This window comes from Dipteris shenzhenensis, chromosome 25 (assembly GCF_047967505.1).
Source record: "Dipteris shenzhenensis isolate YYH24624 ecotype China chromosome 25, Dip_SZ_1.0, whole genome shotgun sequence".
Classification (NCBI taxonomy): domain Eukaryota; kingdom Viridiplantae; phylum Streptophyta; class Polypodiopsida; order Gleicheniales; family Dipteridaceae; genus Dipteris; species Dipteris shenzhenensis.
The window spans coordinates 31,782,618-31,802,948 of record NC_141620.1 but is presented as its reverse complement, the minus strand read 5'-3'; the positions used below and the strand labels follow the sequence as shown (position 1 = coordinate 31,802,948).

Sequence of the window (20,331 nt, the reverse complement as noted above, 5' to 3'; positions counted from 1 at the left end):
CATAATCCTACACTTAGGATCTTCCAAACCATGACCTTGATCCAGAAGTGACCACTAGCAATCACTATTGGAGCCCATTTGGCCATTAAAAAACTTGTTACACTAACAGTTACCTCACATTGCATTGTGAGAATTATTCTCTATTTAGTTTAGATGTTAGAAGATAGACATTCTGTATTCATTCTATAAACATGTAAGGTAGCAAGTTTGTTCATGAAAGGGGATTTTAAAAGTCGGGGGACTTACGAGCCATTTACGAACAGGAGGGGGTTTAAAAATTAGCTATCTAATACAACTATGAGATGTACATGTAAGGAGGGGATCTTTAAATTAAAATTACAACATGTATACGTACAGAAGAGGGGTAAACAATTATAAAAAGAATGTAAAATTTTAAATGTGGGGCATTTTAAATGTGTACTTGCTCACACGTGTTTAATGAATTTTTACATCGGGCATTCTCTCTCTTTTATTTGATTAAAAGATAGTGGTTTTATTGCTTTTAAAAAATGCACAATTCAATGCAATTGTTGCACATGAATGTTGTTATAATCAATGTTTAATTTTTGATTGAGTTTTGTACGTAAAAGGAAATTCTATAATTCTTTGGAGAAAAAACTACTTGCTTAATATCCCCATGGCTATAATCCTTTGGAGAGAAAACTAGGTGCTTAATATTCCATTGGGCTTTATACTTAATATAATTCTTTGGAGAAAAAACTACTTGCTTAATATGTCAATCCAAACCCGTGGCTATGGTACACATCCTACTTCAAGTACCATTTCAAAGGCATAATGTGGGGTCATTGGGAGGGTGGAGAGGAAGCCACTAGGTGCTTAATATTCCATTAGGTTTTGTACTTCATATAATTATTTGGAGAAAAAACTACTTGCTTAATATGTCCATCCAAACTCGTGGCTATGGTACACATCTTGCTTCAAGTACCACTTCAAAGGCATAATGTGGGGTCGTTGGGAGGGTGGAGAGGAAGCCACATGGATTGAGCATGGATTTAAGAAACAAAATATTAGAAAATAACAAAGGTGATTTCACTAGGCTTGGCAAAAGTCATGAGATGTGACAATAGATTATGACAATCAGAGCATTCTTTTAAGGCCCTTGCACAATTCCCATAATAAGAGAACCCAAAACAATTTGCCTTTGGCATTGGCATGCCAACAAGGTGAAAGTTTCACTAGGCGTGCCAAAGGAGATGTGACAACCTCACCCTTAGATTATGATAACCCTTAAATACCCTCTCAGGTTATCCTTCTATGATAGCATTTATTTAAGGCCCTTGCACAATTCCCATAATGAGCCGTTTCCATGGCATTCGAATGTCAGAAGTAGCAAATATTTGGTTCCCACGAACGATTTTTGAATGAGTGGCGGTGGCGTACAGAGCATTCAGTGCACGATTGAATCCAAGAAAATTTGTAAGGCCCATTTGGCCATCCGGGTGCTCTGTGCTTTGATTGTGACATGGAGCCAATGGGATCAATGTTCACAATTGCTGAGTTTTCAGCTAAAATATAACTGAACTGCCTGAAATTTTGCATATTTCACAAAATTGAGAAAATAATTTTTATGGGTGAAAATGAAAATGTTGCAAGTTCATTGTATATAGTTTGCACGTTTTCTGTGAACAATGAATGGCATTGCTCGAGAGATCCTTTTCACACGCTCCAGCATTCAATGAAGCAAGGAGCTCAGAGCTGCGCCACACAGTGTGTAAACCGAAAACATTGTAGCTTTCATGTCGCCACCAAAGCTCTCAGGCAAATGCCGAGAGAGACGCGGGCATCGTGCCGCTGCCCATGGAAACAGGCTCGAAGGGAACCCAAAACAAACGCTATGGCTGTGCCTGAGGGATGACATGCCAATAAAAAGAGTGAGAAGCTGCCAAAAGATAAGATGTGAAATAAATCATGCCACGTGTCAAGGCTTGCTCCTTCCAGTAAGTCACTCGTACCTCCCTCATTGTAACGACTGAACAGTCGTTTCCTCAGCTTTGAAAAATTTCTCGATATCGAGCTTTGAAATCAACTTATCGATATCGAGCTCAGACAGGAGTCTAGCTCTGCAATCGATCACTCAATCAATTACATGCAGAGATTTCAATTTGAAAAATGCCTTCCATTAGTACACCTTAAAGAGAGCGCCTCCAGCTCTAGCCTCTAGCATTGGACTTCAAGGTGGTCTTGTGTCACTTGCTTGGCGAGAACGAACAACATGCAGGCGCTCGCAGTACCCTTTCCTTCCAGTGGCCAGCTCCGCCGAGTTTGGACCGCACATTCTGGCTTAAATTATAGTCCTTTTTGTCGTCATGGAAAGCTTCGTAGGTGTAAGGCTGTGAGTGGCCTTCTAACTGGATGCTGGAGAAGCTCTGGGTGGAGCTGTTCTGCGCTCACAGAGGTTAGCATTGCCGTCTATAATTCTTATGTTTTACGTTGGCGCGCTAGATCATTCGATTGATTAGTCTTGTTCCTCCTAATGTCATGCCAGACTTGTTTTCCCGACAACTCATTTATGCGTTGTACATTAGTCCTCTAGATCTGCTCAAAGTTTTCTAACTCTAGATAGGTCATATGTCTTGTTGTGGGGTAGGTTGTACCTACTAGATTCTAGAGGATCGTTCTGACTCATGTTTTTCTGGATAATGAAGCTTCATGCAATCGAATCTTCTGGACCAAAATTCTGTGAGCAATAGAACTTCCCTTTTCCTGGAATTACAAAAAGTGGCAAAGCCAAAAAAATGGTTGAATGAACCTTGAAAAGACAAAAGAAAATGGGAAAAAGCACACTATGGCTAAGTATGACATGCTTAGAAAGGGCAAAAAGACAAATTAGCCAGGTTTGCAATTGGGACGTTGTAAAGTGAACCTACAGACGGTTACCCAGCACGCTGAGACAGCCTGGAGAGTCTCATCTATTGCTGTATAGAAAAAAAACTCCTTCATGTTCCTAAGTTCCACTTGGGGCCTTATGATGCTAGGATCAATGAGATCAGCAAATGTGGTGGCGGTGGGTAGTTGTGCAAGTGGGAGAAAGGTTTGGAGACCTATGTCGCGACTAGCTAGGAGAAGGCCAATGAATGACTCAATAATTACAGAAGCCAACACATAGTGACCAGAGGAACAAGAACATTATTGCTCCTGAGAACTTTATTAAGAAGATGGGATCGCCAGATCATCTGAAGCGTTCTGAAACTCTTCCTGCCCTTAGTTGTGAATCTCTTTTGTTCCTTTTCTTTTGTCTGGGATTTGACTGTGAGCCTTTTCTTCCTTCTCTTTTTCCAGGCTGCTTGTCTTGACTGCTGTCTACTTTTACAAGGACTTTCTGAAGTGTTCGACCCTTCTTTGATTTCAGTTCATCTTTATGCACTTATGAGTCCTTCACCTGTGTAGTTATGCTCTCGCATATCAAATCCTTATCTCTACATATATACCCAGCTTTTCCAGCTGCAAACAAACGCTTGTAAACGTAATAGGTATGTTTTCATTCACATACTCCCTCTTCTTCTGACCTGGTTGGAGCCGAGAGAGCTTCAAGTGACGCTCAGCTTCTACAGAGATGATTGCCTTCGCATCTCTGAGAAGGGCTTCATTGTCCCACCAGAGTATACTCGGATTCACTTACCTCACTCATTGCGGATCCCCATCGGGCAGTTTCGAGTTTGAGAGCGGACGAGCTGAGGGGGTACCCAGGGAGTGCCGCCTATGTTCACTATGCGATCGGTAGGAGGTTGAGTCAGAGGAGCACTTTGCACTCAGATCCCTGGTCGCTATCATTGTCTCTTTAGAGACGGCTTTGGGCCCCTCTCCAGACTCCTTTCGTATTCAGACTAGGGATGCCTCGCTGCTTTCATTCATGAGGCAGTTTGGCATAGAGAGAACTTACTTAGGATACACAGACGGGCCTTGGATATACCGCTCGACTCTTCTCAGAGCAGGATCCCGGAGTTCTTCCTGTTAGATCGTACGGACCACATAGTCACCGATGGCAGACGTAGTAGGGATCCGTAGCCTGAGGCAGGACATACTCGGCAGCGGCAGGACATGCAGATCACACTGGGTGACCTCCCATCCTTGTTCAGACTTGGGACATGACCCACGAGTATTACAGTAGCCTTGGTTAGGTGCGGAACCATTGCCAAGAGATCGAGACGGACAACGCCCACAGATAGTCATCAACACTCCATCACTGGCTATGCTTCAGCACGACCCCGCCCCCTCACTACCCCCCTTGACATTTACACCCTACGTGGCCTCATTGTACTGGCTAGAGCCAGCATGCCCTGGTGATGTGGATTGATCGACGTGATGATGAGGATTGTGATTATGATGATGATGACGATGATGAGGTTGATGATGATGTCACTGCCGATGATATGACTATGTACTACTTAGGACTTAGCATTCAGCATGGGTGATGACACTCGTTTAGTAGCTCCACCCTTTTTGCTTGTTGTATCAGGTTTTCTACTAGTCTCATAGACCCATCGGTCTTGCATAGAAATAAACTTTCTTTCTTTCTTTCTTTGTCAACTTTGTTTGCATGTTTACTCCCCTTTCTTTTCTTACCTACTTATGGCTTTGTCTTTATCTTTGTCTCACTTTCATTCCTTTTGAATTTCTCTCTACTCCCCTTCATCTCTATATGCTTCTCTTTTTCTCTTCTCTTTTTTTGTTTTTTTTTGTCAGGTTTTGTGTTAGAAAACTCATTGACCCACCTGCGAGCCCAGTGGTTAGGAGACTATGGAGGGTAGGTTTACATGGAGCACAGAGTTGTGCACCTGCTCAGGGGGCTGTCTGCATCAGTAACAGGTGCTATAGGATTGACATGGATCTGCAGCAGGTATGCGTGCCAGCATGGCAGCAGGACAGCCGAAAGCTGCACTGCCAGGGCCTATATATTAGCCTGGCAGTAGGCGACTTCAGCAGCAACAGATGACAGTCCAAACAGGAGCAAACGTTGGGCAGATACAGTCGGCAGATCGGGGAGAGCCAGTTCAGTATTTGTATAGACTCAGTTGGCTAGTTTGGGCCAGGGTTCAGTCCTCCACAGTGCCTATAAATAGGCTCCTATCTCAGCATACTCTACAGCAACACTGAAGCCTTGTCCAAGCAGGCAGCGTGGACCTGAGGAGTGTGTAGAACCTTTCTATCTCTGAGGACTTAGCAGCACAATCATCTCTGATTGCTGTTTTTGCCTAGCATCTCTGCCGGAAGTGTTCATCTCTTTTCCACACATCTGTGGATGAATTAAGACCGAGTTCTCCTTCTCTTCTCTGCTGTACTTTTTTTGAGTGAGGTTTCAGTTGTATGTGCATCTATAGGCGTTTGGACAGAGCTGATAGGGCAACGCACCATTTAAGATAGAAAGAATTATCGCAATACTAGCAGGCTGCAATACCTTCAGGAGTAGTTCACAATATTGGTTGCCCTCCAAGCAAGCCTTGCAGACTCCTTCTGCCCTTGCTATCATTGGAATCCCATCCACTATCCCCTCTTTTTGCATCTCTGACAAGGTACCATATACCTAGATGAATCCAGGAACATTCCTAAACTCATCCTCTAAAAACACAACATAGTGCAGTTTCAATCTCACGATAGTCACTCATAAGATTGAAAACCATAAACTCCATCACGGATAGCAGGGACTAGCTACTATGACATCCCCACTGACGTCATCAGCGCCAATAGTGGTTGTAGATCATAGTATTAAAGTATGCTCTCACACATACAAATCCACACACCCACACATACTTGATGTGACCAAACCTCTCATGCCATAGTCTGGAGCTATCTTTGTCATCATGAACTACCAATGCATTGCCCCGATACAATCCGTCTTCTTCAACTCCTCTAACCATGACTTCTTGATTGTCAAACTCCTTCATCTTGTTTCTATCATCTCCTCTAGAAAGTAAGTTTTTGCAAAGATCGGGAACATAGAGTATCATGTTTCTTGTCATGTGACTCACAGAAAGTACGTTTTTACAAAGACTATGAACATAGAGCACATCGAAGATTACCTTCTCAGCTCTCGAGTCTATGATGAATGGAATACTCCCTATGCATAAGGCATGTCTAGTTGTCTCCCACAATCCCCTCCGAGTCTGGATGTGCTAGCTCCATGGGTTTGAACCAACCTTTCTTATTCAACATGTGTCGTAATGCCCCACTATCAACATACTAGTCGTGTTTGCTTTCAATCAACCCATGTGCAGAGCAATGCTCAATCACCACGAACAACTCTCCTTATCGCCACATTGGCTGCTTCAGACTTGGTTTGTTCCTTGGTCTTGGCCTCCCTCTTCCTCTTCTGATCTACCTTCATTTTCCTGCAGTCTTTTGTGAAGTGGCTGGGTTTCTCGCAGTAGAAACACCTCTTTTTCTTTTCTGCATTATCCGCCCTGTTGCCCTTGGATTCTTCTTTGAACTTACCCTTGCTCGTGTTGCCCTTTTCTTTTGCTAGCATTGTTGTGTCGCAGTTCTCATACATTCTCTCCCAAGTGTCTTCCTGCAGCAGCAACGACCAAGTTCTTTGATGTCAGAGGCCTGGTCCTCTCTCCTGCTATCACAATAGAAATTAAGCTCTTGAAACTCCTTAGAATCATCGCAAGAACAAGCAATGCTACCTGGCTTGGGTCCACTTTGTGGGCGACTGCCGCGGGTTGATCTTTCACCGCCTTCACCTACATGAGATGGTCATGTACTTAATCCCCTTCCTCCATGTGCATGTTGAACAACTAATTCTGGAGGGATAGGATCCTAGATGTGTTAGTTGTCTCGTACAAGTCTTTCACGGAATCCGTTTGTCCCCATCATCATTGCAAGGGCTTAGGTGCCTTTGTCCTCCCATGTTTCAACCTTGTCTGGATCTATAGACACAGTTGCCTTTCCTGAAGCATCCTTGATGTCCTCAGGCTCCGGACCTCCTCCTATTGTTAATCTTGCAGAGCTTCCTAGTTGCAAAGTGGCTCCGGATCTTGACCTTCGACATGGGACATCTCCAAAGTTTGGAATGGGATAGCTTCTGAAATTACGGAGAACACAAAAAGGGGTCTTGCTGTAGCAACCAAACAAGTACTCACACCTCACTTGAGTAAGGGTTGCCTTTGAGCTTAAAGGGACTCCCTCCTTCAAGTTGAATACATGAGTTCCACTGATGGTTCTGATACCATGTTAGAAATAGAGGCCTAATTACTTGAACCTCCCACACAGCAGATAAATCTAGGAAACTAGATTTAGATGCTTGTTTGGGAGGTACTAAAATGAATTTGTTTAGACTTCACAAGCAGTTGTAGCTTGAATGAAGAGATTTTGGACTACTTTTTGATTACCCTTCTCCTTTAGTGCTAGCCTTCGTCATGGCTGAGTTTGCCCTTCACCTCCGGAGTGAACTTAGTATGAAGACTTCGTATAAATGGATGCTCAAGTATGTGTGGGTGTGTGGATTTGTATTTGTAAGAGCATATTTTTATACTGTGGTTTACATCCACTGTTGGGCGTTGATGACGTCAGTTGGGATCTCATAGTAGCTAGTCCCTGCTACGCGTGATGGAGTTCATGGTTTTCGACCTTATGAGTGACTATCATGAGATTGAAATTGCACTATGTTGTGTTTTTAGAGGATGAGTTTGGGAATGTTCCTGGATTCATCTAGGTATATACTCTTGAAGGAGGCATAGTTGCATATGAAATGCGTATGAAACGTGCAAACGTTTCATACGTATGAAACACGTTTCATAAAGCCTCAAATTTTGGATAGGGTTCAAAAGAGGGCAAAAATGCGATTTCACGCATTTCGCCGTACCCGTGCACTCTGTACTCTCGTAGCTCCGTCCGTGCAGCCCGTACGCTCCCTCTTGCTCCTTCTCGAGGTTTGTGCCCCCAATCATCCCCAATGTGCATTCAATCGTCCTTTCAAGTTTCTACAGTCTACCCTTCTTCTTGAATTTGGCGCTGCATCCTTTCATGCAGGCTGAAATCTGCTCTTTGAACTTTCTGATGTTTCTGAAATCTAAGTTCTAACGCTCCTCTCTTGATTCATCTGCTTTCAATTGCATGCATGATGTAGGCTGGAAAGCTGCAATTACTTTTGTTGTTCTACATCGCTTTTTGCAAGCAAGAAGATGCCTCAAAAAGGTAGTGCGTTGTGGAGCAATGTCACCTTCAATTCCATTGGTGCACACTATGATAAGAGTGGCACAAGCAAGTGGACCTGCAACTTTTGTGCTGAGCCGCATCATGGGACATTTCAAAGATTGCAGGCTCACTTTTCTCGAACAAAGGGCTTTGGTATTGGCCCTTGTTCTCGTGTGCCAAAGGAGGTGTATGATGGCTTGAAGGCCTAGAAAGCTAAAATGCTAGGGATTCCAATTGATAGAGTCAATGCATGGGATGAGCTTGAATTAAATATCTCAGCTATTCCAGCATCAATGAGGGAGGAGAATGACATTTTGCAGATGTCGCAGTCTTCAGGCTCCACGCCCACAGCTAAAAGAAGTGCCCTTCCCGTGTTTAAGCGAGGAGATATGAAGGCAGCCATGCAAAAGGCAGCTATGAAGGAGGCAACTAGAGAGGTAACAAAGTTGTTTGTGCAATGTGCATTGTCTTTCAATATTACTCGAACCGCCCGTTGGAAGTCTACTATGCGAGCTATCTTGCGTATTGGGTGTGAGTGGGAGGGTCCGAGCTATGAGACATTGCGTACAAAAGAGCTTCGCCATAAGAAATAAGCATTGATGAGAGAGCTAGAGCCTCTGAAGAGAACATGGTAGAAGTATGGTTGCACCTTGCTATGTGATGGCTGGTCGGATGTGAGGAAAAGAAATGTCTACAACATTCTAGTTTCCTCTTGCAAAGGAACTATGTTCCTTCGTGCTATAGATGCATCAGCTTCAGGGACAGTGGTGACAGGTGCATATATATGGTCTCATTTGCGCACAGCTATTCTTGAGATTGGTGTAGCAAATGTGGTGCAGGTGATCACAGATAATGGCTCCAATTGTGTGTCCATGGGAAGGATGCTTGAGGATGAGTTTCCCACTATTGTTTGGACACCATGTGCTTCTCATAGTTTGGATCTTGCCATTGAGGACATGGCAAAGTTGCCTTGGGTTTCTCATATATTTTCTAAAGCTTTGAGCTTGGTAAATTTTGTAACCAAAAGACCCAAGGTCTTGAGCATGTTCAGGGAAAATAGTGACCTCGAACTTTTAAAGCCCTCAAAGACACAGTTTGCTTATATGTTCGTAATGTTGGAGAGGGTTGTTCAAGTGCGGCATGGCTTGCTGCGTACAGTTGTTTGCCATGATTGGCAGCAATGGGGGGATAGGAATGAGCCCAAAGCAATTGGTTTCAGCCACATGGTCATGAGAGATGCGTGGTGGGAGGAGGCTGCAGCTCTAGTGAAGACAATGAACCCCATGTACAGCGTTCTCCGATTGACAGATATGGAGGGGAGCACCATTGGGCTTCTCTATGAGTTCATGGACAAAGTGGGGGAAGCCCTTGATGCGTGTACTCACCTATCTGCAGACAGGTATCCCGTACTCATGAGTCATCCTTTGAAGTTTAGCATTTTTCCAATTAGCAAAGTGGCATGCTTAGAATTCCTTTTAATCTATGTTTTCATTTTTTCTAAACATTATTGGTCTTGCCTTTGATTCATAATTTCTTATGAAGGATTGAAGACCTTAAGCAGATCTGGAACACGCGTTGGGATTGGTTTAATAGGCCAATCCATACTGTTGCTCATATCCTTCATCCTCTATGGAGAAATGAGCAGCAATATGTCGATAGAGAATTAGAGGACGGGTGGTCAGCTTATATGAGCAAGATCGTGGGAGATGATGATGATCTGCTTTTGAAGCTGGAGGATGAGCGTCTTCTTTTCCGCAACCGAAGCGGTGTTTTTGGATCACGCAATGCACAGAGAGAGGAGACTCAGCTAGCAGCAGTTTCTTGGTGGGAAAAATATGGCATTGAGGCACCCCACTTGGTAATACTTAACCCTAGAGGCAATACTTTCTTATTACTTGAAAACATGTGGGTATAGCTCAGCAATTGGAAGCTGCTACTAAACTGTAAAGTCTGATAATGTCCCTTGTTTTTTTTCAGAGACGCATAGCGATGCGAGTTCTCTCACAAGACTGTAGCTCTGGACCTTGTGAGAAAAACTGGAGTACATGGGCCTTATTCCATACCAAGAAGAGGAACAGATTGTCCACTGTGCAATTGGAGAGGTTGGTCTTTTGCCACTGCAATCTACGATTGCTCGAGCAAACGAACTACCCCATTGAGCCTCGGCAGATGAATCCCTACAAAGTCGACATCACAAAGTGCAAGGAGATGCCAGTGATTCCACCTGAGGAGAGGGATATCTACGCCATGTTATATGAGGAGATCACGGCTTCATCTCACCACACCCGATCCTCCCAGGCAGTTGGTGCCAGTACTTCAATTGCACCTACATCTCATGAGGATGCTTTTTATGAGTCTTCTTGGAGTTCCAGTAGCAGTGAGGAGGAGGCTGATGAGGACATGGATTTGGTTGAGGAGGAAGAAGCTGACATTGATGATGAGGCTTGACTTTTGATTTGTGACTTTGTCACTTGTGACTGATTATTGATAGATAGTACTTTGAATTATTGTTGTAGTTTGACCTTTTTACCTTCATGGTCCATCACCATGGAGGTCTTGGGAGGTTCATTGATGACTCTAGTTTTTATTATTATCAGTATTCAGTATGTGTGATCAGTATGATCAAGATTCAATTATCAATATGTATGATCATTTAGTATGTATGTGTGAAGATGATCTTTGAGTACTCTAATATGTATAATGTATGATCATTGAGGACTAGCTTTTTGTAAAATTGTATGATCAGGATTCAGTATGTTTGGTGCTTATACTTGTATGTATGTTTTTTGTATCATGTATGCACTATGGAGTCACTTACAATCTTTATTTGCACATTTTTGTATATGGCATGATGCATACCCTAGGTATGAATGCACATATTTTCACATTCCGAATGAAACCCGTTTCATTCATTTTTCGAAACCCGTTTCAAACGTATGAAACCCGTTTGAAACCTCCCGTTTCAGAAACTCCTGGCAACTATGGAAGGAGGCCACATCAAGGGCCAAAGCTCCACTAGAGTTGGTATAGTCCAACATATGCGAACCAATGCCAACGTATTCATTTGCAGATTCTTGCTCCTTTTTGTCTTTTATTTATGATTGTAGCATGATTTGTGTTTTCTGGCTGGCTAATTGTCTCAATCTTTTGACAAATTCAAGTAATGGAAAGTCAAGGTAGAGAAGGAGTTAGGGAAAGTTGTAAAGACATTCCGCACTAACAGGGTGGGAGAACTAACTTCAGAAGCTTTCGATGCTTTCTGTAAAAGAATGGAATCAAAAGATAGCTTACTGCAGCCTGCACATCCCAGCAGAATGGGATTGTGGAGGGGAAGAACCGGGTAATTGTGGAAATGGGATTGACAATGATGAGGGGGAAGAACCTTCCTAAGGCTACTGTGGTGAGGCGGTTGATGCAGCCATACACATCCTAGGATGAGGACAAAGGCAGTTCCAGAGGCCCTTCATGAAGCTTACTATGGTAAGAAACTTGTCATTTCACACTTGAAAGTTTTCAGTTCTAATGCATTTGTTCATGTGCATAAGGATGAAAGAAAGAAAGGAGCCGAAAGTGCATATTTATTGGGTATTGCAAGGAGCTCTTTGACCCAGGCAAGTGGCAGATCCTCATCAGTCGTGATGTTGTCTTTGAGGAGATGGAGCCCAAGCTAGAGGACATAGCACATGAAGCTCTAGAGGCACCCCCACGGACACCCACATTGGTTATCAAGCAGAAGGAAAAGGACATAGAGTCAGAGGAGTGAGAGTTTGAGCAAGAAGTACCAAAACCGCCAAGGTGTGAGATTCTGAAGCAGTTCCAAGTCGAGGACTGCAAGGAGGTAGTAATGCTGATGGAACCAACTAGGTTGTATCCTCGGCACTCAGCTTCAGGCCAACTGTAGATGCCAGCAGGTATTAAAAGTTTGTAGGCAGTTTGCTTTATCTAATTAATACTTGGCCAGGCATTTCTTTTGCCATTGGTATACTCTTTCAGTTTTCTTCAAAATTACGATTGCTGAGGTACCTGAGGGTACTAGCACATACAGTATTACTTACAGCACAGGGTTGGAGTTGGGAGGTTTCCGTGACTCGGATTGTGCAGGTGATTGTGGGACACCAGATGCTAGACTGGAGGCTACTGTTTCATTGTTGCATTAGGGGCCATTTCATGGCTGAGAGAAACAGCCAGCAGTCAGATGGATTTGGAAGGATATGGATTTTCTTCAGCAGGATGCAATGGTGATCTTGTGTGACAATTAGAGTTGCATAGCCATTGCCAAGAATGCTGAGTTTCATGCACAGATGAAGCGCATCATGGTCCATCACCAATTTATCCAAGAGCTCATCATTAATGAGATCGTGGAGTTAATGTACTGTCCGAACTCCAGCTTAGATGTGTTCACAAAGGCTCTTCCAAGAGACCAACTGTAGCACCTCATTCGATGCATGGGTATTGGCCCGTGGTTGAGTCATTGAGAGCGGGTGGTAAGAAAAGTCGCTGACCCATCTGTGGGTCCCCCATATGTGGAGGACAAGGGTTCAAGAGACTAGGGAGGGCAGGTTTACCTTTTGCTCAGAATACTGTCTGTATCCGTAACAGGTGCTATAGGATTGCAATCTGCAGCAAGTATGCGTGGCAGGAAGGCAGCAGGACAGCCAGAAGACTGCATTGCCAGGGCCTATTTATAGGCCTGGCAGTAGGCGACTTCAGCAGCAACAGATCGCAGTCCAAATAGGAGCAAAATTTGGGTGTATACAGTTGGCAGATCTGGCAGACCCAGTTGGGTATTCCTCGGACTCAGCTGGGGCAGGGTTCAGCCCTCCAGATGGACCTGAGGGGTGTGTAGAACCTTTCTATCTCTGAGAACTTAGCATCGTGATCATCTTATTGCTGCTTTTGCCCAGCACCTCTGCTAGAACTGTTCAGCTCTTTTGTGAGCACATTTTCCCACAGCTATGGATCAATATGGACTGATTTCTCCTTCTCTCTGTTCTACATCCTCTGAGTGATGTTTCAGTTGTGTGTGCATCTATAAGTGTTTGGAAGAGTTTCCTAGATTTATCTGCTTGTGAGAGGTTCAAGCAATTAGGTCTCTAGTCTTAACATTTTGCATGTATACTCCCTTTTCTTTTGTTATGAGTTATGGATTTATCTTTTATCTTTGTCTCACTTTCTTTTCTTCTGAATTTCTCTGTACTTTAAGTACAGGTTTCAAGCACCCTTGCTTGCATCCCTTTGCACTTAGTTTTTATGTGCAGCAAATGAGCTGGTCGGTACGTGCCCCTATTCTCTTTTCTTTTGTAAATCTAATGGCAACTGACCGTCCAAACTTTATCATCACATCTTTTAGAGTTTCAAGCAGGTTGCCTCCCACTGCACCACTCCCTTTTGAGGTGAAGGGTTTCTTTCGCATAGAATTAGGTCAAGTTGTGGGGGACGAATGCCCAGCATGCCTCCTTCATGAGGATAATTTAGACAATTGATGCAATTCATTTGAAAAGTCCAATGTTGGTGCAGCATGAACTCATGTACCTCTCCTCATCATAGAAAGAAGACTTTTCTGAGGATCCGCCTGCGGACTCTACTTGTGTTTCTCAGTTACTAAGGCCATCTTGCAGCTTCCGGGACTTCAATTTCTTATGCAATTTGTTGTTTTGCAACTCTGCTACGGATCTACACAAGGGGAGCCATCAATGAGCTCAAGTACTCTAACTCTAGATGTGTGCGCCCCTGCATGCTAGAAGACTTCTCATGGGTTTCACAGGTCTAGCAAGCACCTTTCTCTGATACCATGAAAGAAAACAGGGTGGAGACTCACGCTGGACTATGATGCCAAGTAGAATCAAATACACCCGCATAATGCATTCTTGCTGCAAACTGAAAATCCAAATCATTGGCTAAAATGTGGGAGCTGCTGACACTGAACCCAAACTCTACATATACACGAAGCCCTAAGCCTAAGAGGTGTACAAGGCTGTGGCAGGTATAACCAAAAGGATAAGGGTAGAGGCAGACAAGTTAAGGGAAACTAACAGAAGCCAAAGGATAAAGGTGAAGGTGGGCAGATTAGACGAACTACCAGAAGCATGCGGCAGGCAGACGGAAGAAGGAATTGGGCAAGAGATTATTAAGGACAGGATGAATAGAGATAAAGAGGGAGGTAGAAAGAATATGATGAAGGCCAAGATGGGCAGCTAAGTGAGGTGGAACAGAGCATGATAGAAGCAAAGATTGAATGGTGATGGCACTCAGATGGGACAAGGCCTAAGGCTGCCACAAGGTCATTGCAAACTGAATGATGTTATGGTACACAGGATCGGTGACAAGCAGGTTGACTCTGTGAAGGTAAGCAGGATGTGAAAGATGAGTAAAGGGGAAGCAACATTATAAAGGGCGAACACCAGGATATAATGGAAGACAGAAGGAGATGTCCGTGATGTATTGTGTCAAATTATTTTCCATTTTCTTGTCAAGAAATAATAAGTTTCCAACCCTAATATTACTTGTATTGCTGAGGAATTTTCTTGTTTTTCCTCTTCTTAATGTAACCCATCTTGTAATGTTTCGGAGGATAGGTTCCTTTGTCTAGTGCTTGTGCTAATTGGACCGCCGGTTTTTCAGGAAGCCAATTTGTTTCTTCCTTAAGCATGTCCATTTGACATAGCTTGTGCGTATATTTGGTACTCTTGAATTTCAAATTTCACCTTGGAATGAGGATTTGTATGTTTTTGTCTCCCCTGTAAGTTTGATGTTATTTGTTTCAGGAAGATTACTTACAGACCTATTGTGATCGGGTTTCAAGACAAGCTAACAAAGCAACGTTAGAAGTTGAAGAAAATACCCACATCATGGATGCTGCTGCAAATGAGCAGTTCCACGTGCAAACAAACGAGCGATATCAACACCAGGATGTGCTTCCTTTATCATGGAACTCAAGAAACCTGACAGCTGTGGTGTTAAATTTCATGTTTGTTGGATTGGTTGTATGTCCTCAAGCATGGGCAGGAACAGAAGTAGCACGTCTCGAGGAGACTGCAAGCTGGCTTGGTGATGTGGGTGACATAAAGAATGGCTTCGTATCAGTAAGTGCCTCTGTCACATTTTGACAGTCAGCAACAGTTTCCTGTTTATACACCCAACATGATTGCCTGTAAAAGCTGTAAGGTTAAAGTGCATTTTTAAAAACTTCATCCCCTTTGGTTTCATGGATATTTCACTTTTAGTTATCTGCTGGATCCATGGCAAATTCTTGTGCTGCCTCTCTTTTAAAGTGCTACTATGACAAATTTGCTGAATTGGCTATTTGCCTTAGATACGATTAACCAAAATGATTGCCTGTAAAAGTTGTAAGGTTAAATTGCAATGTTTAAAAACTTCATCCCCTTTGGTTTCATGCATCTTTCACTTTTAGGTATCTGCTGGATCCCTGGGAATTTCTTGTGCTGTCTCTCTTTTAAGGTGCTACTGTGACACATTTGCTAAAGTTGCTATTTTTCTTAGATACAATTAACTATGTTCTCATGGGGTATCCTTTTTTCTTTTGTTATGAACTTTTGCACTTTGAAATATTTAATCTCTAACTGCATAAAAGGTTTTCCATTTGATCAAAAACCTTTATCACGTCCTTTTGCTTCACCTTCCAATCACACAATTTCCATGGTTTGATGTTATATAAGTAGGCTTCAATTCTTTCAATGGTCTTGTGATGCCATTCAATATGCCCTTAATTGTACTATTCAGCATTGCAACCCATTCCTCTATCACTAAAAATGCATTCTTTCACCTATGCACCCTTAGATCCTTTACCTTCCTTGAATCATACAAAACCATTCGCTTTCATGTTTTTGTTATGTATACCTTACTTCGTACTGGAGTGCAGGTCTTATATGTCAGTGCTATTATAGTACTACCTTGTCTGACATTGCACAATTAAAATCTTATTTCTTGCTTCTGAGTTTTAAATATTGGATGCCTTCTGCATTTGCTACTGCACACATTGAGATAATCCTTACTTTTTAGAAGAAATGATACTTATCTTTTGATTGCAATTGCCTCAGTCGTATTTTGATCTTACTCACCCCGAAGTGCAGGTCTTATATGTTATGTCAACGCCATAAGAGTACTAATTTGTCTGACATTGCACAGTTAAAATCTTACCACCTCGCCCGTGAGTTTTAAATATTCGTTACCTTCTGCATTTATTACTGCACAGATTTGAGCTAATCCTTACTATTAGAAGAAATGATGATTATCTTTTGATTGCAATTGCCTCAGTCATATGTTTTCTTTGTTGCTTGCCTCAGTCATATTTTTTGCAAATTTACATTAATCTTATGTTTTAAGATTAGGGTTTACACTTCTCATTTTTGGATTACTTGATGGCAGGCATTTTTACTCATATTTTTCTCAGAAATAGGTGACAAGACCTTTTTTATTGCGGTATGCTCTCTTTTTCCTTGATCCTTTACTGATACTGTCACTGATAATGTATTGAGCCTTTGAAGTTTGACATTAATAATATGCCCTTTTTTCCTAGGGAATTGGTTTTCATATCCCTTGTGGGTTATGTACCATTTAGTGCAAGCAATGTGTGTAATAGGTGAATCTGATTTTAAATATCTGCTGGATTTTCTCTTGGAGTTTTTATATGATTGGGTCGCATCAGCATTAATGTGGAGTGAAGGTATCAATTAACAGATTCTACAGGTTCTAGAGCACACTTTAGGCTGGGCGATGTGGATGATCGGCCATGGAAAGCACAACACTTTCAAATACCTAGGGTGGGATAAGCCATGGGAAGCAAGAGCTAATCCCATATACATATATGCATCAGGGGAGCTGGTCCCATATACATATAGGCGTCAGGGGAGTTTCCTCATACCAAGAATGTTAGACAAGAAAAACAAAGAATTAAGAGGATGCATTGAGTAGAGAAGCATCTCTAGCATCTCTAGTGCATCCACCATAAGTCAAATTCTTGGCTCTATATGCGTGCACTTGTCTCTCAACATTTATCTCATTATCTTCCACCAATGAAGAAACAATGATAGCATAGGTATTTGGTTCCTATTCTACTGTGGTGAATGATCAAAAAATAATCTTAGTACTTGTGAGATGAAATAAGATCTCCAAGAAAGGGAGAATCAAGGATCATTTGGAGCTAGTCTTTCTTATGAGGCATTGGGGTTTTTTACATTAAAAAAGGATCAAAACCCAAGATTCGAGCCCCGAACCTTGGACTGTACTAAAAGTGTCTTTGTATTTTGAGGTTTAGAACACAGGGCTTCCTTATGATTCAAAAATTCCAAAGAGTCACATGTCATGGTGGTCCATCATTGTAAGAACAATGACTAAGTGAAGAAAGAACTCCACATAATTTGCATACTTGTTCGATATTGATGGGATCAAGAGTTAACAAGAAGCAACATATCATATTATTCAAGCCCTTTTTTCATAATGAAAGGATCTTCTATCAATGCTTTGAAATAACAACCATACAAATCAACAAAGCCAAAAGGTGCTGACCATGGAAAAAAACTGAAGGAAGCTTGTTGTCTCATAAGAGAAACCAGCTTGTTTCCAGAGAACCCAGCACATTGCATAGGGAATCTCCAGAATAGGAGCTAGCAACCAAGGTGCTGGACTATACAACCAGTGAATACCTCTTGCGGTGAGTATATAGAAAATGCATGCAAGCCATGCCTTGCAAAAACGCTTCTGCCTCTCGGCGGTCGCTTTAGAACTCGAAGTCCCGTGCTCTTAAATGCATGGAGGGTGTAGATGATATTTTGCCAAATGGTGACAAGAGAGGCCACCGGAAGAATTGGCTAGCCTCCCATCTCCAAGCTACTATGGGTGCTGATGTTCTAGGCAGTGATGCTAGAAGCTGTCTCCCTCTCCCAAATGCTAGCTTTTGATGAAGGTATAGGGCGAATGCGGCTGGGGTGCACCGCTTCATATGCCTTGATCCTAGCCACATGCAGGCCCTGAATCCGGAAGGCTATAGCGGCTGGATCTATCAAGAAAGCATGTCACCCTCTGTGAGCCATGCCACCATCCCATCCCATTACATACGTTGGGTGCTAGCCACTATCCTCAAAGTTGTTGAACAAATCCTTTGCACCTCTGGGCATCCCCAGAGACAGAGAGGTATCGTCTCTATTACCTGGTCCGTATAGTAGTGGCAGATGCCATCCACTCACATCTGCTCTAACCATGGGACGATGGGTAGCACCCCATAAGCTACCATCCAAAAGAAGTATGAGATCTTTCATGGTCTTAGGCTGGTCCAGAGACGAGACTAGAATTGAGAGGTAACCTCATGGGGGACCTCCTACTCAACCCAATGGTGCTCTCACGAGGGGGTCCAGGCTGCTGCCTCTAGCTGTAGGGGACGGCCAATACGTGTCATATAGCAGAAAAAGGCACCTCCTCCACTCTGTCTGAGTGCCCTACTCGAGTGGGCCAAAACCACTCCCCCAGATCCCACTAAATGTTCTAGAGAGGTCGGCCCTCCCATAGCCAGACTCTCCAACATGAGCCTCACCCGATTTGAAAGGACCGCCGTGTCCGATTCAATAGTCGATGCCTTGTCTAAGAGGCCCACCATCTTGAGCCAGTGCCAAGCTAGCCCATCCAAAACCTATTGGTCCTAGCAGTCTCTCTCTATCTTGGCCATCAAGAGACCTGTCGTCCCTACCCTATAGTATCTGCGATGGAAGAAGCCTTGCGACTACTGAAGGAAATGCACCCTGAGAGGCACTCCAATCCTCGAGAACCGACCCGACTAGAGATGTGGGGTCTAGATAGTGCTCAGTCCCTCCCACCAAGATTCTGGAATCATTGTATTTATATCTACCGATTGTGTGCTCCCCCCCCCCTCGGTTGTGAGAGTGTGCCTACTCCCTGTCCTCCTCGTCCAAAGGGAGCTGTCCCCAAGTCCCGAAAGACCTCGTTGGGCCATATCCCAGTGTGCCTAGCCAATATTGTCCGATGTCCGAGTATATGTCCCTCTAGATCCCAGACCTCAGGATGCCAATTGATTGACTGTTGATCGAACTACTCGTGGTAATTGGGCTTGGCCCAAGTAAGTCCTGTTGACTGGCACTTCCAGACTCTGAAAAGGATTCTCATCAAGGAGGAGCTCTTCCCTGTGAGGGGAGCTCTGAGAAAATCCATCTATGGGACTGCTACCACTATCCACCTGTGCGAGGGGTGTTCTTGAGAAGCCCTCGCTAAAGCAAGAGCTTCCAGGACTTAGAGCCTCAAGTGAGACCACAGGCCACCAGCTTGCCGAAGAGGGCTCTGCTCTGCATCTCAATGGGGCCTTAGCATAATCATAGTCTGCCATGCCACCATGACTTGAGTGTTCCAAGTGCCATCTTATCTTTCTCATGAGAAGTTGCGCACCAAGCGCCTGACCTATCCCAAGAAAGCCCTGTGAAAGCACCAAGAAGAGGCTATGTACCAGGCTATGGTAAGGAGGACCCGGGTGGCCACCAAGGCCCTACCTCCTAGAGAGTTTATCCAAGATCCAATATAGAAGCGTGCACCAGACACTCTCTAATACCGGGGCAATCTATTGCTCTGCTGAAATGTCCATGTCCACTTGGCATCCAAGATATCTCACAGTCTATCCTCACAGGATCCATCTGAAGCCTAGAGTGGTCCCCCAATCTCGGCTCTCCTGCTCCTCCTTAGTCGCTATAAGAAAACCAACAGATTTGGCCTAGTTGAACCTGGCCCCAAATGCCACACAGTAGGTGGCTAGAGCAGCTCCTCATGTAGGATTAGGAGCATCATTCTTGTAAGGCCCTCGGCTTGACAGTGCAGGAAATAGCCCATTGCCTCTGCTACAAAAAGAAAGAGGAAGGGGTTAAGTGGGCAACCCTATCGAACTGAGTCGGAGAGAGAGAAAGCCTCGCCTATATTGCCACCCTGTCATATGCCTTTCCAAACTCAAAAAGAAGGATAGAAAAAAGTTGTAGCTTCTCAAACCCAATCTAGAGCCTCCCAAAAGGGGAAGATGTTGTTCAGAATACTGCGTTCCTAAACATAAACTTGGTCTGCATGTCATGGATGATGTCAACTAGATGGGGCCATAACTGCTGACTCAAGACCTTGGCCAAGATCTTGTATGCGGTATGTAGTAGAGTGATCGTTCTCCAACTGCTCTAA

The 20,331-nt window shown here is 43.5% G+C and overlaps 2 protein-coding genes across 3 annotated transcripts in view; both read left to right on the top strand.

Annotated features, from left to right (window-relative positions):
• Positions 1 to 1,972: 1,972 nt before the first annotated feature.
• LOC147885756 (GDT1-like protein 1, chloroplastic) overlaps positions 1,973 to 20,331 on the top strand; it is a 135,568-nt gene continuing 117,209 nt past the window's right edge. For both annotated transcript variants that reach the window (XM_087396921.1, XM_087396922.1), the window contains exons 1-3: positions 1,973 to 2,416; positions 14,919 to 15,236; positions 16,540 to 16,593. In XM_087396921.1, coding sequence (XP_087253047.1) covers positions 2,234 to 2,416; positions 14,919 to 15,236; positions 16,540 to 16,593 — 555 coding nt within the window. In that variant the 5' untranslated portion in view covers positions 1,973 to 2,233. The remainder of the gene's footprint in view (positions 2,417 to 14,918; positions 15,237 to 16,539; positions 16,594 to 20,331) is intronic.
• Positions 8,817 to 10,602, top strand: LOC147885757 (uncharacterized). The gene is made up of 3 exons (XM_087396978.1): positions 8,817 to 9,553; positions 9,697 to 10,012; positions 10,132 to 10,602. Exons 1-3 carry the CDS (start codon positions 8,880 to 8,882, stop codon positions 10,600 to 10,602), a joined length of 1,461 nt encoding a protein of 486 aa, XP_087253104.1. The 5' UTR covers positions 8,817 to 8,879.

What these genes read in the sequence shown, in the direction of transcription:
- LOC147885757 (XM_087396978.1), top strand. Translation starts at nt 8,880, where the DNA reads ATGTTCCTTCGTGCTATAGATGCATCAGCTTCAGGGACAGTGGTGACA. An exon ending in ACTCACCTATCTGCAGACAG is followed by an intron (nt 9,554 to 9,696) that starts GTATCCCGTACT and finishes TTTCTTATGAAG; the next exon opens with GATTGAAGACCTTAAGCAGA. An exon ending in GCATTGAGGCACCCCACTTG is followed by an intron (nt 10,013 to 10,131) that starts GTAATACTTAAC and finishes GTTTTTTTTCAG; the next exon opens with AGACGCATAGCGATGCGAGT.